The sequence below is a fragment of the Pteropus medius genome, unplaced genomic scaffold (assembly GCF_902729225.1).
Source record: "Pteropus medius unplaced genomic scaffold, Ma_sr-lr_union100, whole genome shotgun sequence".
NCBI lineage: Eukaryota > Metazoa > Chordata > Mammalia > Chiroptera > Pteropodidae > Pteropus > Pteropus medius.
In genome coordinates this window covers 545,193-571,132 of record NW_024341893.1, presented here as the reverse complement: position 1 = coordinate 571,132, position 25,940 = coordinate 545,193, and the positions used below count along the sequence as shown (strand labels likewise).

Below are 25,940 nucleotides of genomic sequence, written 5' to 3'. Positions count from 1 at the left end.
CACAGTCAACCCCACCTTGGGCCACGGCCTCCTCAGGGTCTGGGAGGAGCGTTGGCCCCCTCCTCCTTACCTCCAGAGGTCACTGCCTCAGCTTTATTCCCCCGAGAGGATTCCTTCCGCCCCGCAGCGTCCCCACTGCGACCGGAGGCTGGCAACGAGGCTCTGGGGGTTGGGGGACTGGGACGAGCCTCGAGGCCGCGCAGCCGGGACTACAACTCCCAGGCGGCACCGCGGCGGCGGCGGCGGCGGCGGCGGCGGCGGCGGCGGCGGCGGCGGCGGCCGCGAGCACGTCACTTGGGCACCGCCGGCGGCCCCGGGAAGCTGCGCGGGCGGGGGCAGGGGCTGCGGCCGAGCCGGAGGCCGGTGCAGAGGATGGGGGCCGCCTGGCAGCCCCGCCCGTGAGGAGGCCGAGGGGCGCGCCACCCCCGCCCCGCCCGGTGGTCGTGTATCGGGATGAGGAGCCGGGGGCCGCCGGTGGAGCTGCGCGGGGTGAGAGGCGCGGGGAAGGGGGCTGCCTGCTGCCCTAGCCCTCGTCCCCCACCGGCGGGCCCCGGCAAGAATTCGGGAGCCAGGCGGCCAGGCTTTCTTAGTGCTCTGACATTTGGGGGGAACAGGTGAACCCGCCCGCCTACCCCTAACCCGCCCCGCCTGGACAGCTGAATCAGAGCGGACGACCCTGCCCTTTTAACGCTCCTGCTCCTGCGGAGGGCCCCCCAGCCATGGCCCTCAACAGTCCCCTAGAACCCACAGGGACTGCCCCCCATCCTGGCCGCCGGAGCCAGCCCTGTGCATCCCGCGGGCAGCCAGTGTGAAGCCGCCTCCTGCAGCCCCCAGCCCCTCCCCCATGGAGGAGGAGGAGGGGGGCGCGGCTGCCAAGGAGTGGGGCACGGCCCCCGCGGGGCCCGTCTGGACCGCGGTGTTCGACTACGAGGCGGCAGGCGAGGAGGAGCTGACCCTGCGGAGGGGCGACCGCGTCCAGGTGCTTTCCCAGGACTGTGCCGTGTCGGGCGACGAGGGCTGGTGGACCGGGCAGCTACCCAGCGGCCGTGTGGGCGTCTTCCCCAGCAACTACGTGGCCCCTGGCGCCCCTGCCACGCCTGTGGGCCTCAGGCTGCCCCAGGAGATCCCCTTCCACGAGCTGCAGCTAGAGGAGATCATCGGTGTAGGGGGCTTTGGCAAGGTCTATCGGGCCCTGTGGCGTGGCGAGGAGGTAGCCGTCAAGGCTGCCCGGCTGGACCCTGAGCGGGACCCGGCGGTGACAGCAGAGCAGGTGCACCAGGAGGCAAGGCTCTTCGGAGCCCTGGAGCACCCCAACATCATTGCCCTCAGGGGCGCCTGCCTCAGCCCCCCGCACCTCTGCCTGGTGATGGAGTATGCCAGGGGAGGCGCACTGAGCAGGGTGCTGGCCGGTCGCCGGGTGCCCCCTCACGTGCTGGTCAACTGGGCTGTGCAGGTGGCCCGAGGCATGAACTACCTACACAATGATGCCCCTGTGCCCATCATCCACCGGGACCTCAAGTCCATCAACAGTAAGTGGTGTCCTTCCCCCCAAAACTTGCTGCCACAGAACCATGTGAGGCCAAGCCTAGATGGTGGGAAATGGGGACACCAGAAAACCCTGCCTGGGGCAAGAAGGGGCAGCACTATACCTTTAGGGAGGCCTTGCCCCATTAAGGGAGGAAAGGGTGGCCCAGAAAGGCGGAAGGACTACCTGCCTCCCAGGCTAGAGTCACAGTAGCTCAATAAATACGTCAGTATGAACACTGTGACAGGCCCTGTGTTCCCAGCATGAACAGGACAGATGCAATGCCTGCCTTCATGATGTTTCTTGTCCAGCCAGCATGCCAGAGTCACACCAGGCAGAGACAGAACTCGGCCTGTAGTGAGAGTTTCTCAGCCTCGGCGGAGTGGTCATAGAGGGCTGTCCTGTGTTTAGCTTGTTTAGCAGCATCCTTGGCCTCTACCCACTAGATGCCATTAGCATTCCCTGCCCCCTCTCCTCCAGTTATGATAAGGAAAACTGTCTCCAGACATTGCCAAATGTCCCCTGAAGGGCAAAATTGCCCCCAGTTGAGAACCACTTCCTGGAGTCCTAAGCCTCTGCCCCAGCTGGCGGAGGCAAACTAGAGAAGATGAAGGAGGAGGAAAAGGGCCATATTTTACAAAAAGCTTCCACGCTGCCAGGCCTATCACAGATTCTCAAAAGTCGATTGATTGTTGAATGAGGACTGAGGCCAGGTAGAGGGAAGTTTCCCCAGGACCCACACCTAGATCAAAGAGCATCTCATGACGTCAACGAATATTAATCGAGCACCTAGTGAATAGGAACCAAACAGGGACCAGGATGGCCATGCCCTACTGATACAAACTAGAGATTTCATTCATTCCCTAGATATTTCTGGAGCGCCCATTGTATGTCCTGGGTCCTTAAGAGTATAGCAAGGGAAATCCCACCTTCCTGGCTCTCTTATCCTTCCTCTGCCCCATCTCATAAATCCGTGCATTTCCGCATTTATTTATTCTTTCATTTGGTATTTACTGGGCCAGATCATGTGCTAAGCTAGAGGGACCACTGGTGAATGAGACCAGCATGTTCCTTTCCCTCACATGAAGTGGGAGGGATTCTCCTTTGCCCTTGGCTCTCACTTCTCATCTATTTATGATTCCTGTCAATTTTACATTTTGAAATTTATTTGAATCCATCTTTGCTGTGCCCCCACCACCACCTAGAACAAGGGCGTGTCTTCCTTACCTCCCAGGTCTGGCATTTGTACACTCAACAGAGAGCTCCCAACTGTCCGAGGCCTGCCAAGCCCTGAACCAGAGCTGGGGAATGGGGCAAGACAGACACAGATAGTCCTGCCTTCATAGATGCTCATGCCCTAGCTCCTCTGAAATGCTGGGTGAATGGAGGCAGGACTGCCAGCCTGCTCCTCTTGAAGGCTGGGGCCCCTTCTTGGCTCTTCCTCACCCCTGCTGATTCACAGCCTGCAAGTGGGGTATAAGGACAGCACTCCCACGCCCCCAAGTTTTTCTGTAGCCAGTGCCACCTGGACAAAAAGTTGGTGGAACTCCTTAGGCCAGACTTTCTGCTGTTTCATGCCTGAGACAGAGGACACAGGGTGTCCACAGCACAGCTTCCTCCAGTCACCTTTCCCCAAGGAGCTCATCATCTGGTGTCACTCATTCATTGGTTCATTCAACCAGTAATTCTTCTTTTTTTTTTTTTTACACCTACAGCACGTGGTCTTCCTAGGTGGTCTCCCATCCAAGTACTAACCAGGCCTGACCCTGCTTAGCTTCCGAGAACAGACGGGATTGGGCTTGTTCAGGGTAGCATGGCTGTAAACTCAACCAATAATTCTTAAGCAAATTAAGTATACTAGGCTCTGTTCCAGGCTCTGAGATTACAGACGTGAACGAGGAACGGTGCCCCCCTTATGGGAGTTACAGTCTAGTGATCAGAGAATAGAGAATATGTGATTGATATTTAGATGGAGAGATAACAAAATTTCCAGAGAGCATCAGGGGCTCTGACGGAAATAAAGCAGATTAAGGATGGGACAGAGATATCTCTACAGCAGATGGTCAGGGAAGGCAACATTTGAGCAGAGACCTGAACAAAGAGGACCCAGCCTTACAAAGACGTGGGCAGGGGAAAGGATGTGAGGTGGCAATGAGTGTGCCTTGCTGGAGAAACAGCAAGGGGAGGAGTGAGGCAGAGATGGAAGGAGATGAGGTCGGAAAGGTAGGCAGGGGCCAGATCACGACCTTCGGGGCTCCAGTGAGGACTTTGGGCATTTTCTACAGTGTAGTAGAGGCCAGTAGAGGGTTTTAAGCAGGGGGCAACATGATCAGATTTATATATTATAAAAGGAACTGATTTAGGCCCAGCCTGGGAGATGCAGAAACAAAATGTAAGACCATGGGGTCACTCCACAAACAGGAGAGGTGGGGACTCAAGAAAGGAGGACTTCTGGGAGGTAGAGTTAGGCTAGAGAGTCACAGAGGCTTCCAGGAAGAGGTGGCATTCAAGTCAGGCTTTAAAGAATGGACAAGATTACTAACTGCGACCTTGAACAATATATCCGATCTTGCTAACCCTGGGTTTCTTCATCTGCCAAATGAGCATCATAGTAGAATTATCTCATTGTTATTGTGAGTGCAGAAGTAGCAGGGAATGGTCAAAGATAACAATGGAGAAATAAGGAACAATTATGGCAACATTACACGCTAATAATAATATCTAACACTTTTAAAGGACCTACTGTTGCTTCAGGCAATAAATCTCTGCTACAACCGTATAAGGTAAATACTATTATCATCTCCATTTAACAGAAGAGAAATCTTAGTGTTAGGAAAAATAAGTTATACAGGGTTATACAGCTAATAAATGACAGAGCTGGGGTTCAGACCCAAGCAGGACACTGTACACTTTGGGGCCTCTGATGAAGGTAGTAGAAGATTGGACTCTGACAACAAATGTGGTTCAGGTCTTTACCCCACTTTTTGCAGGCTGTGTGATCTTAGTCAAGTGACCTCGTGTCTCTGAGCTCAGTTTGCTAGTCAACAAAATGAGTAGTTTGCTAGATAATTTCATGTAAAGGACTTATCACTGTGCCTGCCACATAATAGTCTCCTGTTAAACACCAGCCAGGATTATTATCGTTGTTAGTGACCATAGGCAGCAAGTAAGCTGGAACCATTCAATGTGCTTGGGGGATATATCAGTCATATTTTGTCACAGTAGTGTTGTGTAACAAACCGTCCCCAAAACTCAGTATCTTCAAACTCCGTGACATTTATTACTGCTCATACATTTGCAGGCCAGCTGGAGGGTAAACTGATTTAGGTGAGACTCAGCTGGAAAGGCTTTACTCCGCGTATCTCTCGTCTTCCTTAGGCCAGCGGTCCCCAGGTCCCCAACCCTTTTGGCACCAGGGACCGGTGCTCCTATGAGAATCCCATGCCTGATGATCTGAGGTGGAGCTGAGGCCGTGATGCTGGCGCTGGGAGTGGCCGCAAATACAGATGAAGCTTCGCTCTCTTGCTCACCTGCCGCTCACCTCCTGCTGTGTGGCCCGGGGCGGGGGGGGGCAGGGGGGGCGGGGGGGGTTGGGGTCCCCTGCCTTACACCATCTGGCTAGCCAAGGCACGTTCTCCTGGTGATGGCAGAAGGGCAAGAGGGCAAGCAGGCAGGCAAGGCCTCTTAAGGCCTCGGCTTGGACCCGGCACTCTCGCTTCTGCCTCATGCTGTTGGCCAAAGCCAGTCACACGGCCAACCACAGTAAAGGATGGAGAAACGTGCTCTGCCTGTTTAGTGCAAAGACCTGCAAAGTCACGTGGCAGAGCGCGACAAAGAAAGGAGTAGAATTGGGGCCGTGAGTGCAGTATACCACAGGGGATGACAAAGGAAACCCTGTTCACCCCTTCTCATGGATTCTAGTTCCCACTCTGGGGAGGCTGAGAATTCAGAGCCTAGACTAAGGAGAACCAAGGCCTTGGCCATCAACCTTCCACTTAGTTCCCCGGACCCCAGGTTGGAGTCAGGGGGGCAGAGGATGCAGGGGGAGCTCCCTGCCCCTGGGAGAGAACGAGGAGCAGCTTGCAGTTGAGGCAGGGGCAGGACACATGCTCTGTGCCCCAGCAGGTCTGGGATGACCTATCTTTCTTCCTACCCCACAGTCCTTATTCTGGAGGCCATCGAGAACCACAACCTCGCAGACACGGTGCTCAAGATCACGGACTTCGGCCTGGCCCGCGAGTGGCACAAGACCACCAAAATGAGCGCTGCGGGGACTTACGCCTGGATGGCCCCGGAGGTTATCCGTCTCTCCCTCTTCTCCAAAAGCAGTGACGTCTGGAGGTGCTGATGGTGGGGCTGGGGAGGCCTCCTGAAAATGAGGGCGGGAGGAGCGGGTGAGGGCAGAGTGGGAGGGACAGTCTCCCACTGAAGCCAGGGGCCGGGCCTGGCAAAGGGACCTGCCAGCAAGGTCAGACTGGTCATCAGACAGGTCTCTAAGCAGGTGTCTGCTAGCAGAAGTGGCAGCTGAAGAAGTCTTGAATTATAGCAAAAACTTCCAAAGATGTAGAGCTAGAATGTCAGCATTAAAGGCCCCTCAGACTCCATTCGATACACTGCCCCCGCTTGTCGAACAGAAAATTGAGGCCTTTTGTGGCAACCATTCATTCATTCATTCATCCGACTGTGTGGGGTGCTAGGGATACAGTAGTAAATAAAAATAGGCACATCCCTGCTTGCAGGGTAGTAAGTAAATTCATACACAAGAAGCTGAAAGAACCTGTTTTTAAGTTATAAAATAATATTTAAAAGGTAATCCACCAAAAAAAGTATTAGTGTTACAAGCCTGGTTGATGGAGGGCTGGAGGATGGCTTTGCAAAAGGCTTTTCTGAGAAGCGATACTTGAACTGAGTTCTGGATGATAAGGAGACAGACTCTCATGGAGAGTTTGGGGGAAAGAAGCTTCCCAGGCAGAGCGAACAGCTGGCACAAGGGAGGTACTGAGGTGAGAACGAGCTTGGTGTGTTCTAGAAACAGCTACAAGGGCCCGTGTGGCTGGCTGGAGCAGGCAAGGAGGGACGTGGCAGGAGATGACATAGTGGAGGGAGCTAGAGGGCCGCACACAGGAGGCTCTGGACTCGGGTATATTCTAAGAGCAATAGAAGGTCATTAGAGGCATTTATGAATGACGTGATCTGATTCAGCATTATCGCATTCAGCATTAGCGGCTGTTTGGTGGAGAATGGGCTATGGGGGAAGGAGGGGGCGGGAGGCCAGGGAGGAGGCTTTTGCCATTGCCACTGAGTCTTGATGGTGGCAGCAAAATTCTTCAAATCAGGGCCTCCTGCTAGGGAAGAGCCAAACCCAGATCATTCCCCAGCCAAGGCTGCAGATTGACCAAGCAACAGGGCCATGGCTTTTGGGCAGACAGGTCAGACAGGAAGTCACCTAGAGCAGCAAAGCCCTTTGGGGGAGGTCCCGACTGGCTTCACGTCAGGTGTTTATTTGTGGTTCCAGGCGTTTAGTGGAGCCATATTTCAGCAGCAAGGAACAGAAACCCCAAAATGAAAACAAGACTGAAGTTTCTGCTCCCATGTAAAGCTCAGGACTGATAAGATGCCCCCAGCATTAGGGACTCAGGGTCAAGATTCCTTAACAGGAGTGTTATTAGGCAGGATACTTCTTCCTTGTGCAGTACTATCCTGTACTTTTCAGGACAGAAATATCCATGGTCCCCAGGCTTCAAACATCAGCAGCACTCCCTAGTCATTGTGACAATCAAAACATCCCCACAGGTTTCCAGGGATGTGGGAGAGGTGAAGGATCATGCCACCTCTAGTTACAAGCCATTTTAGCTTCCTCCACCTTGTATGGCCTCCATTCCCAAGCTCACGTCATGGTCCAAGAAGCTGCTTGAGCTCCAGCTTTTATGTCCACATTCCAACCAATAGAAAAGAGAAAAGAGGAAAGGGCATCCTTGCCCTTTAAGGACACTTCCTGTGTTCTTGCATACTACACACCCTCCTTCGTCCCACTGGCCAGAGCAGTGGTCATATGGACATACTTAGCTGCAAAGGAACATGGGACATTATTTCAGGCAGCATATGCCCCGCTCCAGTTCACCAGCGCTGTCACTGAGAATGAGGGCAGGGCTTGTGTCTGTTCGTTGCCTAGAACGGTGTCTGGGACGGAGTGGACACTTAATAGGTAGATGTCGAATGAATGCATGAGTGGACGCGGGGGGCATGGGGCTCTGCTACACATTAGACACTGCACACAATGGCGATCAGGATCCAGAAGGAGCATAGTTAACTGGAGAAGATGGACACGCAGGTGACGGTAGCACAGCGATGCAGGCTCTGGTGTTGTGTAGCAGTTAAGACACTGTCATGGGCATCAGGCAGACTGAGGCCAAGTGTAGCTCCACCACCACTTATCAGCTGTGTGACCATGGACAGGCAACGTAACCTCTGTGGGCCCGCGCCTGCTCGTCAGGTAAAATGGGGCTCGCAGCGGTACCTTCTGCCTTCCGAGGCTGTTGCGAGGATTACTGAGAGCGCCTAGCACGGGGTTGGCCTGGCCTCAAGTAAGTGCTTTATAAATGTTAACTAGTGTTAACTTGTCTTTAGAGGTTAAGTGCCAAAGGTTCTGTGGGAGCATACAGGAGGGGCCTCTAACCCAGGTTTGGAGACTGGAATCAAGGAAGGCCACCTGGCAGAGGGGCACCTGAGTTGAAACTTAAGGGACAGTTGCACAAAGGGAAGGGTTTTCTCACCGAAGGGAACAGCATCTGCAAAGGTCAGAGGTTAGGAAGAACCTCAGTGTAGCTGCAGGATGCAGCTGGGGTTGGCACAGGGGCTGAGAGCGCTTAGAGGTGAGACTGCAGAGGTCATCAAAGGTCAGGGCTGAGAAGGGTGGATTTGCCCAGGGGATGAGGGACAGAACAAAAGTGAGACTAGAGAGCAACCCCACCGCATCTATTTGGGATCAGGCCATTGGAGGTCGCATCAGGTTCTGGTGGCCTCCTCGGCCAAGGCTGGGTGTTGGGGTGAGGGACACCCACCATGGGACCAGAGGCAGGACTGGGGTACAGGACTGTGGCTGGGTGTTGGGGTGAGGGACACCCACTATGGGACCGGAAGCAGGACTGGGGTACAGGCCAGGGTTGGGGAGGGCTGTGGCCTCACCCCTCCCTCTTCCCCACCTGCAGCTTCGGGGTGCTGCTCTGGGAGCTGCTGACGGGTGAGGTCCCCTACCGTGAAATCGATGCCCTGGCCGTGGCGTATGGTGTGGCTATGAACAAGCTGACGCTGCCCATCCCCTCCACGTGCCCCGAGCCCTTTGCCCGCCTCCTGGAGGGTGAGCCAGGGCCCCGTGGACAGGGCAGGCTCAGCTTGGGGTGGCAGGGGTCCTGGAGCCCAGACCTCGCCCCTTTACACCCATGCATACCGCCGGGCCCCGGACTGAGGGAGAGGAGCCGGACCCATCAGACCACAAACGGTTCCCCCCACACAGCTGGCTCCTCGGCCCCCTGACCCTTGCCCTGGCCAGGCCTCCAGCTCTGAGGGCGACCCGTCAGGGTTCACTGGCCCTAGGATTCTTCCCCCGCCCCTGATCCTGCCACCAGTCAGGGAGCGGGTCTGGGGGTTTCTCCCTCAGGGTGTCACCAACCGGAGTAACGCCAGGAATTTGGCTTTGGATCCCTTCCCCTCGCCCCGTGGAAGCTGCCTGTCCACAGTCCCCTGAAGTCCTGCCTTCCACTGAGCAGGCCGAGGCCCCAGAGCAGGGCCGCTGACATCTCCACTCCCCCTGCCCCCTAGAATGCTGGGACCCAGACCCCCACGGGCGGCCCGATTTTGGCAGCATCTTGAAGCAGCTCGAAGTCATCGAACAGTCAGCCCTGTTCCAGATGCCACTGGAGTCCTTCCACTCACTGCAGGAAGACTGGAAGCTGGAGATTCAGCACATGTTCGATGACCTCCGGACCAAGGAGAAGGTGAAGGCAGGGGCAGGGCAGAAGGGGGAGGGATGGAGCAAGACCCCTGAGTTCCCATACCTTGGGTGGCGTATTTCCCCTGAGCCCGGAGTTTGGGGTCCATGCAGGGCCAGGGGAGCCTTTTTTGCATATTAAGAAAACACAGCCTCCTGTTGGTGGATGCGTAAGAAAGAGGGACTCTGCCCTGAAGCACTTCCGAGTGATACCGTAGGACGCCGGAGGCTGGTTTTTAAGTTCAGCAGCAAAATGAGTGAGAGAGAAGGAAGGGGCTGCATGCAAAAAGGATTCGCGAAGTATAGATAACTGTTGGATGATGGGCAGATGGGGGCGCACTATTCTCTCTCTGCTCTTGTGGATGTTCGAAGCGTTCCAAATTGAAGAGTTGAAAAATTAAAAATCAAAGAAGGAAAAAAAAGGCACCCTTTCCCTAGGCCAACATGGACCCCTGCCCTGGCATCCAGCTTGGCTAGTGAAGTGTGAGTTGGATCGTGCCCCCAGTTTGCCCCATAGCAGGACGCCCCTGTTCCGGGCCCCAGCCCGACCCAGCAGCCCTGGGGCCCGCCCCGGGGCAAAGGAGTTAAGCCCCGCCTCGCAAGCCTCCCTTCCCCTCTCCAGGAGCTCCGCAGCCGGGAGGAGGAGCTGCTGCGCGCGGCGCAGGAGCAGCGCTTCCAGGAGGAGCAGTTGCGGCGGAGGGAGCAGGAGCTGGCCGAGCGCGAGATGGACATCGTGGAGCGGGAGCTGCACCTGCTCATGTGCCAGCTGAGCCAGGAGAAGCCCAGGGTCCGCAAACGCAAGGGCAACTTCAAGCGCAGCCGCCTGCTCAAGCTGCGGGAAGGCGGCAGCCACATCAGCCTGCCCTCTGGTACCCATCTCGTCCCTTGAGCATCATCACGCAAGAGGCCACATTGGGAGCATCCCGAACCCAGGGTTTATTGCTTCCCTTTTTTTTTAAACTTGTTTTTTTTTTTTAGTAAATATATCACACACAGTAAACAACCAAAAAACTGTACAGCTTAAGGAGTTAGTATAATCACCCCCGTGAAAGCAGAGAGAACATAGAGCCTGAAGTTGCCCTCCACATGCCCCCTCCAACCCCTTGCCACACCCTAAGAGTAACCCTGTCTTGACTTTCAGGGCAATTACTTTCTTTTCTGTATACTTTTGTCTCCCAACTATCTGCTTCATATATTTTAATCTGCCTCTTTTTCCCCCTGATCAAAAATTTGTTGAGGATACAGCATTTATGCTGTAGCATTTCCCACAGCCTGGATTTTGCTGCCTGCATCCCCTGGTATCACGTCAGACGTCCCTATGTCCCTGGAATTTCCTATAAATTGGTATTAGCTTAAACCATATAAAATTGTTGGTGTTTAGTCATTTTTGACCTACCATAAAACAGAATTTTCACACGGATCTTAAGCCTTAATGAGTTTCAAGGTCGGGTTTGATTTTCATTGTTTTTGGCAGACTGCTCCCTAGGTAATGTCAGAAGGCACATGGTGCCGGTCATCTCTCTCTGTGACATTACAGCCATAGAGTGATGCCTAGAACAGCACCAGCCTACAGTGCAAGTCACACGTGAAGTTTTAAACTTTCTAATAGCTATATTAAAAAGAGGAGAAAGAAACAGGTGAAATTAATTTTAATAAAATATTTCGTTTAGCCCAGTTTATCCAAAATACTGTGGTTTCACATGTAATCAAGAAAAGAAATTGTTAATGAGATATTTTACCTTCTTCAACACTAAATCTTTGAAATCCAGTGTGTATTTTATATTTACAACACATCTCAATCTGCTAACTTTTCATCAAAAGTACTCGACCTGTATTTAGAGTCCATAAAATTTACAGTTGAAAACGTAGATTCATACACTCAGTTGTTCCAAACATGCTTAACTGTTTCCGATGACCGAACCGCATATCTGTTTTTAAAGGTAAACTTTAATTAAGGCAAAACTCCCAATTCCTCGGTAGCACAAGCCACATTTCAGGTGCTCAGTTGCCACATGTGGACAATCAGGTCTAGATCCTTAGCAAGGGCAGCAGCTCAAACCTGAGCTTGCATCAGAGGTACCCAGAAGGCTCGTCCCACCAGAGTTGCCGAGTCGGGGAGAGCCGGAGAACGTGCATTTCCAGGAGGTTTGCACTTGATGTTGATGTTGCTGGCTGGGGACCGCACTTTAAGAACGCGTGAAGGAAATGCGGAGCGGCGGCAGTCCGTCTATACTTCTCTAAAGGGGACTTCTCAGGTCGGCCATGGAACTATTTGCTTAGGAAAGTCTCTCTGTTTTGCAGGATTTGAGCATAAGATCACAGTCCAGGCCTCTCCAACTCTGGACAAGCGGAAAGGATCTGATGGGGCCAGCCCCCCCGCAAGCCCCAGCATCATCCCCCGGCTGAGGGCCATTCGCTGTGAGTATCTCCCACAGCCCTGACCGGTCCATCAGTCGGCAGACTTCTCTGAGCACATACTGTGCACCAAGCCAGAGGACCAGCAGGGAACAAGACAGGCAGGGTCCCCTCACTCCTTCCAATCTGGGAGAAACAAGCAAAACAAGTCAGTATGCAGAATAATTTCCAGTAGTGACAAACACTGTAAAGGAAATCAGGGAAGGAAATAAAAGAGAAGCGTTGCCATCTTACATCGAGAAGGCCTGCCTAGGGAGCTGCGGTTTGAGCGGGGACCTGCCTGGTAAGGAGGAGCGAGACACGTGGCGATCTGAAGGACGGGTGTCCTTGGCAGAGGGAGCAGCAAAGGCAAAGGCCCAGAGGTGGGAACAAGCGTGGCGTGTTCATCAGCCTCGAAGGCCACCTTGGCAGTAATAGAACGAATGGGAGGCAGAGCAAGCAGTGGGTTTGTGGTCGGGGGTTCCGCAGGGGCCTGATCACTCCGGGACTCTGGGACAAGGAGTCTGGATTTTATTTGGAAGGTGATGGGGGAGCCCCTGGAGGGCTGCGAGCAAGGCAGTGATGTGATAAAATGTACCCGTTCCCTCTGGCAGTTGCGAGGAGCATGGATAGGAGGAGGGCGGGCGTAGGGGCAGGAGACAGTGGGGACTGGCCTGGGGTAGGGCCTCGGAGGGGAGATGGCCACATCCGGGCTGTCTGGCAGAGGTGGAGCCGCTGGGGTTTGCTGATGGGTAAAGGATATGGGGCTGACTCCCAAGTCTGTTCTGCGCCTTCATTCACCCCCAGCCTTGCCCCACACACTGCCCCGCCCCCCTGCACACCTCTGTTGGGTACCAGCTTTGTACCAGGCAGAGAAGTCATTCTCATGAGGGACACAGAGACAACAGCTGAACAGTGTAGTCAATACTGGTATTAGGGTGCGTTCAAAGTGTGACAGGAATGGAGAAGACTGACTCCAGGGAACAAACTACCCCAGAGCTGGAGGCTGAAGGGGCAAGCAGCCGACCAGGCCAGGAAAGGGACTGAAATGGAGCAGAATCCAGTGAAGGGAACAGCACGGAGGTGTGAAAAGGACCATCTACAGGTCCTTGGGGACCTGTAGATGCAGGGCCCCGACCATGGCACTCATGCCCTCTGCCCGGGATCCCAGCTCCACCCCTCTCCCTCCACACCAGCCACGCTGGCCGCCTGGCTGTCCCATGCCCTCTCAGGCTGTCCCGCCCCAGGGCCTTGGCATTTGCCGTCCCCTCTACCCAAAATGCTCCTCTCCCTTGTGCCTATCCGACTCACTCCCTCACCTCCCCAAGTCTTCGCTCAGATTCCTCCTCCCCTGTGGAGCTTCCCTAACCTCAGGCCTCCCGGCTTCCTGCCTAGTGTTTCCCACAGCACTTACCGCCTTCTAACGCCTGCACAGACGACTTACCCAGTATGAGTCTTGCTGATTGTCTGTCTTCACCCACTGAACTGCCAGCTCCCAGGGCAGGGGCTTTGTCTGCTTCGTCCACTGCTGTCCTCTAAGCACCCGCCACGGGGCTTGGCGCAGAGCAGGTGCTCAGTAAACACGGGAATGAATGGACGGTCGAAGGGTTAGGGTTGAGGAGTGATGGAGATGAGGCTGAGGAAGTCAGCTGGGAATAACATGAAGGGCCTCCAATGCCAGGCCGAGGAGCTGGAGCGTTGTCCTGACAGCAGCGGGCAGCAGTGGAAGGGTTTAGAGCAGGGGAGGGCCACGACTGGAGTTGGAATCCGAGATCCTCCGGCTTCCAGGTGGGGGAGGGATCCAAGGTGGGAGTGAGGCTGGGAGCCCAGCGGGGGCAGACTCGCCAAGACCCGGTAACCGAGTGGCTTCTCTCGGCGCAGTGACTCCTGTGGACGGTGGCGGTGGCCCCAGCAGTGGCAGCAGCAGTGGCGGCAGCGGGACGTGGGGCCGCAGTGGGCCCCCAAAGAAGGAAGAACTGGTTGGCGGCAAGAAGAAGGGCCGGACCTGGGGGCCCAGCTCCACGCTGCAGAAGGAGCGGGCTGGAGGGGAGGAGAGGTAGGCGGCTACCCTGCGCCCGCGCCCCACCCCTGCGCCCGCGCCCCACCCCTGGGCCCAGGGCCCCCAGAAGGCCCATGAACCACTCCCCCCATTTGGTTCCCCCTGCAGGCTGAAGGCCCTGGGGGAAGGAAGCAAACAGTGGTCATCAAGCGCTCCCAACCTGGGCAAGTCTCCCAAACACACCCCCATCGCCCCAGGCTTCGCCAGCCTCAATGAGATGGGTAAGACAGGGAGGGTGCCTTCAGAGGAGAGGGGAGGGGACATTCCCTGGCCTAAGGGGACCCTAACACAAGACAACACAGTGATCGTTCCCCACGGTTGTGGGGAGGAAGCCAGATTTCTGGGTCAGAGCGTAGGTGGCGTTCCTGGAAAGGGGGACAGTGGTCCCTGGAGTGGGGGCATCACTCCCAGGTTCACGGTTGGAAGGGGATGGATTCTAGAACTATGCTTAGCCGACTTGGTGCCGCTGTTGGAGGGGTCATTGGGGACAGCCCTTTGCCTCCAAGTCTCAGAGGCCCCGGGGTCAGCAGTACCCAGAGTCGAATGCCGCCCTCTCCCGCTTGCAGAGGAGTTTGCGGAGGCTGACGGAGACAACAGCGGGCCCTCCTCGCCCCACAGCACCCCGGCCTACCTTGCGGTGCCGCTGCCCGCCGAGCCCTCCCCGGGGGCGCCCGCGCCCCTCGCCCGGCCAGGCAGCCGGCGGCGCTGCGAGCTGGCGCTGCTGGGCTGCGCCACGCTGCTGGGCGCTGTGGGCCTGGGCGCCGACGTGGCGGAGGCGCGCGCGGCAGACGGCGAGGAGCAGCGGCGCTGGCTCGACGGTCTCTTCCCACGCGCCGGCCGCTTCCCGCGGGGCCTCAGCCCAACCGCGCGCTCCCCCGGCCGCCGCGACGACGCCACCCCCAGCCCGGGCCTGGCGCCCTCGGCCACCCTTGTGTCACTGTCGTCGGTGTCTGACTGCAACTCCACGCGTTCTCTGCTGCGCTCCGACAGCGACGAGGCCGCGCCCGCCGCACCCTCCCCGCCGCCCTCCCCGCCCGCGCCCCCGCTCATCACCAACCCCCTCGTGGACCTGGAGCTGGAGAGCTTCAAGAAGGACCCCCGCCAGTCGCTGACGCCCACCCACGTCACGGCCGCGCGCGCCGTGAGCCGAGGGCACCGGCGGACTCCGTCGGATGGGGCGCTGGGGCAGCGCGGGGCGCCCGAGCCCACCGGCCCGGGCCCTGGTGAGTGAGGCCGCCTGTGCCCAGGGCACAGAAAGCGGCCCTTCTCCCCTGCGAGGTCCAATGTCCCAGCCCTGTGGCCACCCCCTGTTTAGAATGGGGAGGAAGAGGCAGTGTGTCCTCCTGGTCCTCACTGCTGGAAGTATTGTGGGTCCCTGGGTGATTGAGACACAGGATGAAACAGGGTTAGTGAACTCTAAAGCCCACAAGGACCAGGGAGGTGACCTTAATGGCAACAGTAATAGCCATAGCTAATACTCTCACTAGGCGCTGTCCCCTATACCTTTATTAAGCCGACAAAGGTGATTGGAACAGACGGCGTTAAGAACCTCCTATCAGGCGCTGAGCTGCTGTTTACAGTTATTACCGTTTGATTTAGTCCTCTCCTCTGTGGGCAGGTGCTGTTATCCCAGCTCAGAGATGGTGTCACACCTGAGGTCTCTGTGTCTCTGAGCTGTCTGCCTGACCCTGGCCGGGTGTGAGAGAGTTGGGAGGGATGAGGGTTTTGTCGCTAGCAGATCTTTTGAGAGGAATCAGAAATTCCAATTTTCGTGTCAGCTCTTCTGGCTTTTGAGCGCCACCCTGTGCCTCTCTCACTCCTCTCATCTGATCCTCTCTTACCAGGCCCGCGAGATCCCCTGGACTTCCCCCGCCTGCCCGACCCCCAGGCCCTGTTCCCCACCCGCCGCCGGCCCCCCGAGTTCCCTGGCCGCCCCACCACCCTGACCTTCGCCCCAAGACCCCGGCCAGCTGCCAGCCGCCTCCGCCTGGACCCCTGGAAACTGGTCTCCTTCGGCCGGACGCTCAGCATCTCGCCTCCCAGCAGGCCGGACACCCCGGAGAGCCCTGGGCCCCGCAGCATGCAGCCCACGCTGCTGGACATGGACATGGAGGGGCAGAGCCAGGACAGCACAGTACCCCTGTGTGGGGCCCAAGGCTCCCACTAAGGCCTGCCCACCGCAGCCCGCCTGGGCAGCCATGAATGTAGCGCCCCAGGCCCCGCCCCAAGCCCACCAGGCCACAGGGAAGGGGAGGCCTCGGGCAGGATACTCACTCTATTTATTGGGGAAGGGGGGAGGGGGGACATTTAATTTATTCCTTTGTACCCCAGGGGCTAGGGCCCTGTGCCCGCCTTGCAGTGGGGGGAGGGTGGGCAGGGATACTCAGGGACAGGGCGTCATGGGGGATTCGGCACAAAATGCAGCATTAAAGGTAACCCCTGCCCCCTACAGCACTTGGCCGTGTGTCTTTTCCTGGCCCAGGCCCTGATCCTGACTCATCCCCAGTGGGGCATTTCCCACCCCATGCTCCCTCCCTGGGCTCTCTGGATTTCTGAGGTCCAGGGGGTGAAGCCCAGGCCTGTGTCCCCTCCCTAGTCCCCACAAGAACACTACACAAAGAGGTTGTGGTTACCAGTGATGAGCACTTTACCAGCAAACACACAAGTCAGGGGAAATTAGAAGGTGAGGTGGGAGAGAGTCGGGGTAGGAACAGTTCCTCCAGGTTGGCCTCAGCCAATGACATCCCTTGGCCCGGCCCCACTGTCTTCCCGCTGGAGGCTGCACCGGTTCATCTTCAGCTGAGTCAACTGGATGTAGCGTAGGACATTGGTGTCTGCAGGAGAGGAGGGCAGGAGACTATCTGGGTGTTCTGGGGCATCAAGTGACATCCGTACCACCTCAGCTCACACATCATTGTCCCCAGCCTTCAGTGGCTCCCCAACACAGCTGGTATTGCCAGAGCCCTTCTCCAAAAGCCCCAGCCCAAACAAGCAGAACAGAGCTTGTCACACCTCCAGACTTTTGCATTTGCCATGCCTGCTGCCAGGAATGCCTCTGCTTAGACTTTGGTCACACTTCTACTCATCCAGTGACAACTACAAGAAGCCTGCTCTCTCCAAACCACTTACCAGAAATTCATTTTGCCTCTGTTCCCATGGCCCTGGGCCATGCACCAGTTGCTCTCCCTCTTCATTGCTCTTAATACAGAACTGTATTGTCTGCGTGCGTGCACGCGCACACACACACACACACACACACACACACGCGCGCTCCCTGACTGACCTCCCAGAGGGCAAAGAACAAGCTTCCAGCTCTGCCAACCCCCCATACTACCCCTCAGCAAATTTCCTGGCATTGCCCACCCTGGGCTCCGACTCCCAGTAAGTGCTGCACAAATGGTGGCCGGGAGAACGGGTGAATGAATAGGTGAGTGTGGGGATGGGTTCATGAGTGAGCGGATGAATGAGTGGGGGAATGGAAATGAGGCGGTGAGTGGATGAGGGAGCTGCCGAGTGGGAGGCATCAAGATGAGTCAATGACTAGATGGGAGGTGGTTAGGTGAATATCAAGGAAGAGTGGGGTGAGTGGACATCTGAATGGCGGGTGAGTGGATGAGTGGGTGCGTAAGGGGCAGGTGGGGGAGGTGGAATAGGGTGGGTAGTACAGCACTCCCTCAAAGTAGCTCTGCCCTGACCAGGAGCCCCTCGGTTCCTCTGCGTCAGCCCCTCTCCCTGCTCCGCCCCGCCCCTCACCTCACCTGTGGGCTCCCGGCTGCGGGCCTCCTGCAGGTAGCGTAGCGCGCGTGCGTAGTCACCTAGGTGGTAGAAGGCAATGCCGGCGCGGTAGGTGGCCTTGAAGTTGCCCTGCTGCTTCTCCAGCACCTTGAGACAGTACTCGCGCACCCGCTCGTAGTTCACCAGCTCCGACTGCAGCAGGCAGGCTGCGGGGCACCGGAACCGGTTCTCTCAGAGCCTGCCGGCACCCCGAGACCTCACCTGACCGCGAGGAGCCTGGCTTTCAGGCTGCAGGGAAAATCCACCTTATCCCAAGGCTGAGCGGGGCATAATGGATTTCTCAGGCAACCAGGGGGCTTCAGAGTTTCTGACCAGTTAGAGTAGACTCAATCTGCGCCGCCGCTAGAGGGCGCAAAAAACACAGACGCGCTCGCGGGCGATTTCCGTAGGGGGAAGTACTACTAAGGGCGCTCTCAGGTGAGGGATAGGGATCATCCAGGGTAAGCTTTTCTCACCTGAGGGTCGCGGGTGGCAGCCCAAAGCCCATTTCCTGCATCCCAGCTCTTTTCATCCCTGTGTTCCCCTACAGCCCGACCCCTCTCCTTGATAAGTTCTGAGGTCTCCCCCCACAGAACCCAGCCCTGGCCCCTTTAAGCCTCCAGCCCCCGCCCCGCCCAAGGCTTCATGATTGCCTCTCACTCATCCCTGTCACATATGCACCCTCTGCGCCCCACGACGTCCGCGTACCCGTGAGAGAGTCGTAACATTCCACCTCCGTGCTCTCCACCAGGCGCCGCTGCTCCTCGCTGAGGCGGGCCGGCCCCGGGCTGGTAGTGGGCCCAGGGGTAGGGGCAGACAGGCCTCCAGGGCGAGCACCCTGCGCCGCCTTCAGCTGCAGCAGTGCCCGATGATACTTGCCGATGGCTTCCCGGAACTTCTTCTCTCGGTAACAGCGCTGGCCCTCCGCCTTGAACGCCACGGCGGCCCGCAGGCTGCTGTCGAGCGCCGCGCCCAGGCCCCCCGACGGCTCTGGGGCAGGACTGGGCTTTGCCGAGCCATGGCGGGGGCCAGGGCCGGGTGGGGAAAGGGCGGGAGGCGGACGCGGCGGAGGTTCTGGGGCAGCGCTGAGCATCAGCACCGGGGACAGCGCACCGCGCTGCATTGTGGGAAACTCCTGCGGCCGCCGCTGCAGCTACCGCATCGTCCCCCGCGAGGCCGGTCCCCACCCTTTCTCCGCCCCCGCACCTCCGGCAGCCGACTCCGGCTGCCCCCTATGGGTCTAGAGAAACCCCTCAAGACTTCCCCATTCTCTCCTTCAAACTAGCCCAGTCCTCATTCTCCAGCCTGCCTTTCTCTCCTTCCCACGCCTCTTACTCTCCCCGCCCTCCTGCCTGCTCTCCTCCCCCGTGCCCGAAGCTCCCGAAGCTTTCTAGAAGGAAAGGACAAGTCTAGGGGAAAGAGCAAGAGGATATCAACCTCGTGGAAAGCTGGTTTTCAGCCCACTAGGCATTTGGCATGTTGGATAGGGACACAGGCTATGGACTCGAGCTGCCCAGTTTCAATTCCCTGCTTATTTTTTCACTATTTGTATGACTTGGACAAATCACCTAAATTACCTGGAACCCAGTATCCTCATCAGTAACATAGGATAATTATAGCAACTTTGAAACTCATTCGTGTATCTATGCAATAAACGGGTATTCACTGATTTCTTTTCCGTGCCCAGCTCTGGGCTGGGTGATGCTGGAACATAGCAGGGAGTGAGAGAGCTTCAGGTCGTACCCTCACTGGGCCCCGAATCCACTGGGGAGACAGAGCATCGGCCGATGACAACACAGAGGGGGCTAGCTGGAGAAGCTGAGGCAAAGTGGCCATGGTGGGATGGGAGAGGCACGGGCAGAGGAGTCAAGTCCAGGATGGAAGACGCACAACAGGCTCTGAGGGCCCAGAGGAGGCGCCTGCCCTAGACAGGTTGTGTGAGTGACGGCTTCCTGGAGGAGAAGATAACTGTATGGACAAGAGACATCTGCTTCTTGCCCTCATCAAGCTCACTGTCTGGGTAGGAAAACCAGTGGGAAAGCAAGTAAGTGACAGTCCAGAGTGAGCAGCACAATCATAAAGGAGTGTACAGAAAAGGAAACGTGAGAGGCTTCTGAGAGAAAAACCGAGACTTGTCCTTCAACCCTTCTTAGCCACTTACTTAGCAGTGGAATCTTGGCCAAGTTCCTTGATCTGCCTTACCTTGCTTTCCTTCTGTGTGACATGGGGATAACACATGAGTTTACGTCAGAGTAGTTGCAGGGACTGGATTATGTTATGCAGATAAAGCACTTAGCACAGGGCCCGGTACAGTAATGGGCAACTAACAACCTTTCTTATCATCTGTGAGACTGTGAGGTAGGCGATCAGAAGTGCCTGGCTCTGAGTCAGCATCTGTACATGACTGTTAAATGAGTGAGTGAGTGAGTGAGTGAGTGAGTGACTTTATTAACTCTTCCATCCCCACAAGACCCTAGTTTCGGTCTCAGTTCCAAGCACCAGGTTTCTATTTCCACTGTCCTCTCCCTCTACCACCGCACATACTCTCCCTGGAGGTCCCCTAGTGGGTTTCAACCAACAAGCCCAAACCTGAACAGGGCACCTTCCATCCCAAAGCAGTATCTGCTTCTATCTCTTATTGTACTTTGCTAAGTGAGTCTCTCCCCCATCCCTGGTCCTCCAATCTTGAACATTTCAAGGGCAGAAACTTCCTCCTCTCTGCACCTCCAAACCTGGCTTAGTTAAGTCTAATATTCCTGAGGTTGAATTCCAGAGAAGTGTGGTCACCTTTCTGCACCTCAGGTATGTTTTTGTTTTAATTTAAAACGTAGAGATTCATAACATATTTTCTGAACACCTACCAAATGGCTAGGTGCAAGGGGCTAGGTAGAAACAGGGGACCACTGTCCTGACTCACGGTCCCGATAGGATGCAGTGCGAGCACTTTCACAACACCCACTAGATATCAGGCGATGCCCTAAAGCTTTACGAGTATGTTAACTTACAACCTCATCACACCTCAATGAGGTTAAGTAAATCAGGTCCCATTTTCCAAACTCTTGCCATCAAAGATCTGTACTGTTACAAACTGATGACCCTCGCAGGTCAGCATATGTGATGTGTTGTACTTGTGTAACCACTAAAAAAATGTTGAATTAGCATCCAACATATAAAAGCAGAGATATTTATGAAATTGCAGATTTTCATCTTCACTTGGATAAAATCTGAAAATCTGGCAACCTCCAGGTAGCATTCATGACTGGGACGGGCATTCTCAGTTTCCCACAGTTCCCATCCCTCCTAAATTCTTCCCAACCCTGAGGCCGAGGACCACTCAGCTTGTGTTACGATTTTCCTCTTAGCATCTCTGCACACCTCTCCTGAAAGGGTTTGCGCTTGGGATCCGGGTTGGATCCGTCTGAGCAGCGCTTGCAGAAGCCCGCCAGTGCCCCCTCGCGGAAGAGTTCGGAATCCGCATCCATTAAGGAACTTGGTGAGGACATCCAATCAGAGAAAAGCGAGGACCGGAAATTGACCAATCGAAAGCGAGAGAGGGGCCGGATTCAACCAATGAGGACAGAGAGCGCTTGGAATAAAACTCTTTTATTGAAGTGGGACGCGGACACACACGGAGTCTTTTTTGATAGGGTCTCAGGGCGGCCCCGGCTGGGGGCGGCGGAGCAGACGGGCGGCGGCGAGGCTGGTGCCATGGCGCTGGGGCCGCGCATACTTGAGGAAGATCGCGGCGCGGCCGGGTGCAGGGCCTCGGAGCGCGGCGCGGGCCATGCACGGCTCGAGACTGCCCAGTTCCGCGGGGCTGCGTCGGGGAAACGGAAAAACTGAGGTGGACGCAAGGGGTAGTGGTGGAGACGACCTGTCCTTGGAGCTGCGGACTCGAGGCCGAGAAGACGCGTTGACTTGCGTCCGTGGGGACTGCCCAGGGGCTCTCTCGAGGTCGGACACTCATCTAGAGTGCCTGGAGGGAGCCGAGGAGCGGCACACCCCCGATTCTCCCCTCAGGGCGCGGCTAGGGAAAGCCAGGGCCCTCGGGGAGGGAAGGAGTGGGGATGAGGACAAGCACGCATCCAGCTCTACGCAGGGTCATGGGCTGGGAGCAAAGACGATTCATTCTGCCCCTCGGTGGCGGGGTTAACAGGGAGGTGGGAGCTCTAGCAGCTGAAGGGACACCCCGTTCGCGGCTAGTGAGCTGAGGAACTCGAGGCTGGCAGACCTCTCATTCTCAACCCTGGAACGCAGTGAGAGCATCTTCTGGGCCTGGGAGATCCTATCTCACACCCTGGACAAGATTAAGGGTCCCCAGATCTGGATAAACACCGCCATTCTCTCAGACGCCCCTAGAGAAAAGCAAATGCGATCCGCCTCCCCCCTACCCCATTCTCTCTTACACTCAGAAAAATCAAGTCTAGGGGTCATCGTGTCCCCCTTCTCCATAAGTGTCTCTCATTCTCTGTGACGGTAAAGACAGCAACCAGAAAGGCAGATCTCTGAAGTCGCCGACTCTCAGGAGGGTGGAGAGGTCCACCGCCGTGTCCATACCTGTAAAATGCCGGCTCCAGCCCAGAGCCCGACCCGTCCAGCACGCGGTGCGCCAGGCTCAGCGCTGCAGCTGCAAGGCGACCAGGCTCCCACCCAGCGGCCTCGGCCTCCAGCAGAGATAGCTCCAGGAAGTAAGTAGCAAGTAGCATCACCTGCCAACGCCACAGAGAGACTAGCAGACCACGCCCCTAGCCCCGCAGGCCGCGCCCCAAGTCCATGCAGGCCACGCCTCCGCCCCGCTCACCTGGGGACTGCTCCTGGCCAGAGCAGCGAGTAGCCCAAGGCAGAGGAGCGGACCTGGGTGGTGCAGCCGGAAATCCAAGCGACTCAGGACACGGCGCTCCGCGCGCAGAAGCTCGGCCTGTGAGAAGGAGCCAGCGCCCAAGAGGCAAAGGGAGGCGGGCTGCGGATTGTGAAGAAAGAGGTGTTACTCCCTGCCATGGAGTAACTTGGGATCTGTTCCGTCCCATTTCTGGACTTCTGTTTCCTAGTCTGTAAAATGGAGCCGCTGATTTGTTGTCTGGAAGTAGCGGAGAACGGAGGCTTCAGAGTCGGAAATACCTGGGTTCGAGTTCAAACTCTACCATTTGTGCACTGTGTGACATGGACATTCGCGGGAGCGTTCTAAGACTCAGCTCATCTGTAAAAGGACGATGTTGCTCCTACTTCACCACGCAGTTCTGCTAAAGCACTAAGGTTGGTCATGTTAACTGTATCTACTAAAGAAGAATTATAGCTACTGCAACTATTCGAGACTGAGTCCAAGTCCCAACTGCTGACTTTGGGCAAATGTCTTCCTCTCTCTGGGCCTCAATCTTCTCTGTTAAAGGGACACATTGATAGCCCCGAACGTATACAGGTCTGCTGAGATTCCAAGAGGACTTAAAGCGCTCGCTGGGCACAGTGCTCGGCACAGTGAGCGTTCATCCTGGGACTGCGGCAAGAGTAGTAAGGGCTCCGCCCTCCCAGCCCCACCCCGGAAGTACCTCGGGAAGCACGCACTCTTCCACTTTGCACGCCACGAACAGGCAGGCCACGCCCAGCAGCTGCAGGTGACGTAGGCGCACTCGGCCCGCGCGCAGGTAGGAATCGAGCAGGTGCACGGCCAGGTAGAGCGTGTCCCCTGCCAGGCCCAGGTACTCCTGGGGAAAAGTGCGGGTGACCACCAGGCTGCGACGCAGGCCCAGCGCCGCCCCCTCCCCGGTACGTACGTGCACCTGAACCAGCCAATCCACCACTAGCGCGCGCATCTCCGGGGTCACGGTGCGGGGCAGGGCCCTCCGGGGCGGCGCACGGCACACCTGGGGTTGGGCAGGGACGGCCTCACTCTCCGCACCTGTACCTCGGCTTCTCTCCTGAGCTCCAGCCCTGGGTGCCGCAGCATCCCCGCACCAGCTGGACATGACATGAGCGCCAAACCCAAACTGGCCTCCAGCATCTCCAGACGTGCTGCTCTTGAACCCTGGACTTTTTTTCTGGTCGCCTCCTTACCCATCTCTCCAGTCTGCAGCCCCCATTGCCACAGGACCTCCGGGGCATCTCTCCCTGGATCCTCAGAGTCCACTCGTGGTCACCAACCCTCAGAGCACCCAGAAGGGTCTTTATCAAAGTACGAACCTGGCCAAGGAGCTCCCCAGCTCAAAACCCTTCCAGGGCTTCCAGTAAGTACCCTCAGGAGAAAATCCTAATTTCTTTCAGACTCTCTCAGGCCCTGCCCCTGCTCTAACATCACCTCTTTGTGCTCTCAAGTCACACTCCAGCCACACAAGGCTTCTTTTGGCCCCTGGCTCTGCCAAGCTCATTCCTACCTCAGGGCCTTTTCATGTGTGTACTGTGCCCTCCACCTGAAGCGGTCCTTTTCCTGTGCGTTGCATTGCTGACTCCTCAGTCCTAACTAAAATTTCCCCGACTTTACCCATACTCCTATTCCATCATCTTATTTCCCTCAAAGTACTTTTCAGTCTGGAGAGAGCCGGTGTTTCCTTGTTTTGTCTGTTTGCCCCACTAGGCTGCAGACATCACAGGGCAGGTATTACTGTCCCAACGCCAGCTGTATCTAGCTAGGTTCCTAACAGAGACGTGGCCCGGAGAGACGCTCACGTTAAATTTGTCACTTCGGTGTTTCTTCTGACAGTGCCTGTCTCAGACAGATGTCTGTGGACTACCAACGGCCTGTGTTTTGGTCTTCGTGGCCGTTCTAAAATGATCACCTACATTTGTTTGCGCGTCTCCCCACAATGAGGACAGACTGTCTATGTTGTTCATCACAGCATCCCCAGTGCCTAGAACATGCTCTAAAACACTTGTTAATAAGTCGCTAAACATTTCTGAAACAAATAGAAGTGACGAACGAGGAGCTCTGAAATATCGAAGGAGGGGCTGCAAACAGGTTGGGGAGGATAGAGAAGGGCATTCGAGGGTAACTATGCGGGAAAAACCAATCCGCGAACTTGGGGCGGGGCTGGGAAGTCAGTGGGACGGGTAGAGACAGACTGCTGGCCGGGAGGGAGTTCAGAAACGCCTGTCGAGCGGGCGCCGGGCGCATCCGGCAGCTCTGGCTTCGGCTAACCCGCCCGGCTCCGCTGTCCTCCGGGGCTTGGGGCGGCCCTCTCACCAAGACCTCGGCGAAGATGTCCCCGGCGTACTCGCGTTCTCCCTGCAGCCCCAGCGCGCCGAGCGCCTCCTCCAGCCCCGGAGGCGCGCACGACCCCGGGGGCTTCTCCGGGCGTCCTAGGGAAGCGCTTGTGCCCGCGGGGACGACGTCTGGGACCGCGGCACTCAGAGGTTCTGGGTCGAGGGAGGCAGCCGGACTCTGCAGGGGTGACGGGCTGAGGTCAGCGCCTGCAGGGAGGCCCAAGGTGGGAGGTGGGACCCCGGTTCTTGCATCTCACCAGCATCCTCCTGACTGGCACCAGGGGCGAAACCGAGCGCCCACCCCTTCCTGATGGAAGAAGGCCCCGCGCGCGGCGCTTTAAATGCGTCTGGGCGCATGCGCGTTGAGCACGCCTCACCTGGGCAGGTGCGTTGGAAATGGAGGGTGCTGCACAAGTCGGCTCTGCCGCTCCGAACCCTGTAAGATCAGGAAGCTGGAGTCAAGCCCGCGTCCTGCCACTTACTACATGACCAGAGCAGCCCCTCGGAGCCTCATTTTCTTCAGCTATGAAGCGGGAATTATTTCAAAATCCAGCCGACAGAGTTGTTCTGAGGATTGTATAAGTTTGTCTTTATTAAGTGGCCAGCACAGGGCTTAATACAGTCAAAACTCAAGACATGGGACCTACCAGTCGCTTCACGAATATTTATGGAAGCTCTGTGTTCCCTGCAGTGGGAGTTGAGCCGTGAGCGACCCAGCTGCAGCCGCTGCCTTTCCAAGCCAGCGCGTCCCTCAGCTGAGCCGGTGATGGGGCCGAGTCCCCAGCAATCGGTCTGGACCAGTGCAGCGGCCTCCTCCCTGTCCCCAGCTCCTACAGTCGCTTCCCCCACAAGCGGCCAGAAGGGATCCTGTGCACACCTAGTAAGTCAGATCACACTCAGCCTCCGCTCAGAACTCCATCATGGTTGCCATCTCCCTGAAAGTCCACGGGGCCCTATATTATCCTCCACCCCACACACACCTGTGAGCTCATCTCCTATTGCTATCTCCC

General features: G+C 56.8%; 3 protein-coding genes and 1 pseudogene across 3 annotated transcripts; 1 reads left to right on the top strand and 3 right to left on the bottom strand.

The window, feature by feature from the left end:
• The first annotated feature begins 288 nt into the window (after positions 1-288).
• MAP3K10 (mitogen-activated protein kinase kinase kinase 10) lies at positions 289-16,416 on the top strand. Its single transcript, XM_039854052.1, has 10 exons — positions 289-1,529; positions 5,686-5,866; positions 8,734-8,882; positions 9,344-9,519; positions 10,135-10,381; positions 11,814-11,930; positions 13,788-13,962; positions 14,074-14,186; positions 14,532-15,188; positions 15,810-16,416. Exons 1-10 carry the CDS (start codon positions 845-847, stop codon positions 16,130-16,132), a joined length of 2,823 nt encoding a protein of 940 aa, XP_039709986.1. The 5' UTR covers positions 289-844; the 3' UTR covers positions 16,133-16,416.
• LOC120596838 (uncharacterized) lies at positions 3,232-3,350 on the bottom strand (annotated as a pseudogene).
• Positions 16,417-16,588: 172 nt separating the features above from the next.
• TTC9B (tetratricopeptide repeat domain 9B) lies at positions 16,589-19,063 on the bottom strand. Its single transcript, XM_039854053.1, has 3 exons — positions 18,448-19,063; positions 17,724-17,906; positions 16,589-16,799 (listed from the first exon to the last, which is right to left on the bottom strand). Exons 1-3 carry the CDS (start codon positions 18,860-18,862, stop codon positions 16,696-16,698), a joined length of 702 nt encoding a protein of 233 aa, XP_039709987.1. The 5' UTR covers positions 18,863-19,063; the 3' UTR covers positions 16,589-16,695.
• Positions 19,064-21,359: 2,296 nt separating this feature from the next.
• CCNP (cyclin P) lies at positions 21,360-25,583 on the bottom strand. Its single transcript, XM_039854033.1, has 7 exons — positions 25,578-25,583; positions 25,308-25,366; positions 24,911-25,137; positions 23,283-23,597; positions 22,541-22,699; positions 22,297-22,448; positions 21,360-21,556 (listed from the first exon to the last, which is right to left on the bottom strand). The coding sequence occupies exons 4-7, from the start codon at positions 23,544-23,546 to the stop codon at positions 21,391-21,393; spliced, it is 741 nt and encodes a 246-aa protein (XP_039709967.1). The 5' UTR covers positions 23,547-23,597; positions 24,911-25,137; positions 25,308-25,366; positions 25,578-25,583; the 3' UTR covers positions 21,360-21,390.
• Between the last annotated feature and the right edge of the window lie 357 nt (positions 25,584-25,940).

Coding starts and splice junctions, on each gene's coding strand:
- MAP3K10 (XM_039854052.1), top strand. CDS start 845: ATGGAGGAGGAGGAGGGGGGCGCGGCTGCCAAGGAGTGGGGCACGGCC. Junction 13,963..14,073: donor CGGGCTGGAGGGGAGGAGAG/GTAGGCGGCTAC, acceptor TTCCCCCTGCAG/GCTGAAGGCCCTGGGGGAAG. Junction 15,189..15,809: donor GCCCACCGGCCCGGGCCCTG/GTGAGTGAGGCC, acceptor CTCTCTTACCAG/GCCCGCGAGATCCCCTGGAC.
- TTC9B (XM_039854053.1), bottom strand. CDS start 18,862: ATGCAGCGCGGTGCGCTGTCCCCGGTGCTGATGCTCAGCGCTGCCCCA. Junction 17,907..18,447: donor ATGTTACGACTCTCTCACGG/GTACGCGGACGT, acceptor GGTGCCCCGCAG/CCTGCCTGCTGCAGTCGGAG. Junction 16,800..17,723: donor CCGCAGCCGGGAGCCCACAG/GTGAGGTGAGGG, acceptor CCTCTCCTGCAG/ACACCAATGTCCTACGCTAC.
- CCNP (XM_039854033.1), bottom strand. CDS start 23,546: ATGCGCGCGCTAGTGGTGGATTGGCTGGTTCAGGTGCACGTACGTACC. Junction 22,700..23,282: donor AAGAGTGCGTGCTTCCCGAG/GTACTTCCGGGG, acceptor CACAATCCGCAG/CCCGCCTCCCTTTGCCTCTT. Junction 21,557..22,296: donor CTGGAGCCGGCATTTTACAG/GTATGGACACGG, acceptor TCCCCGACGCAG/CCCCGCGGAACTGGGCAGTC.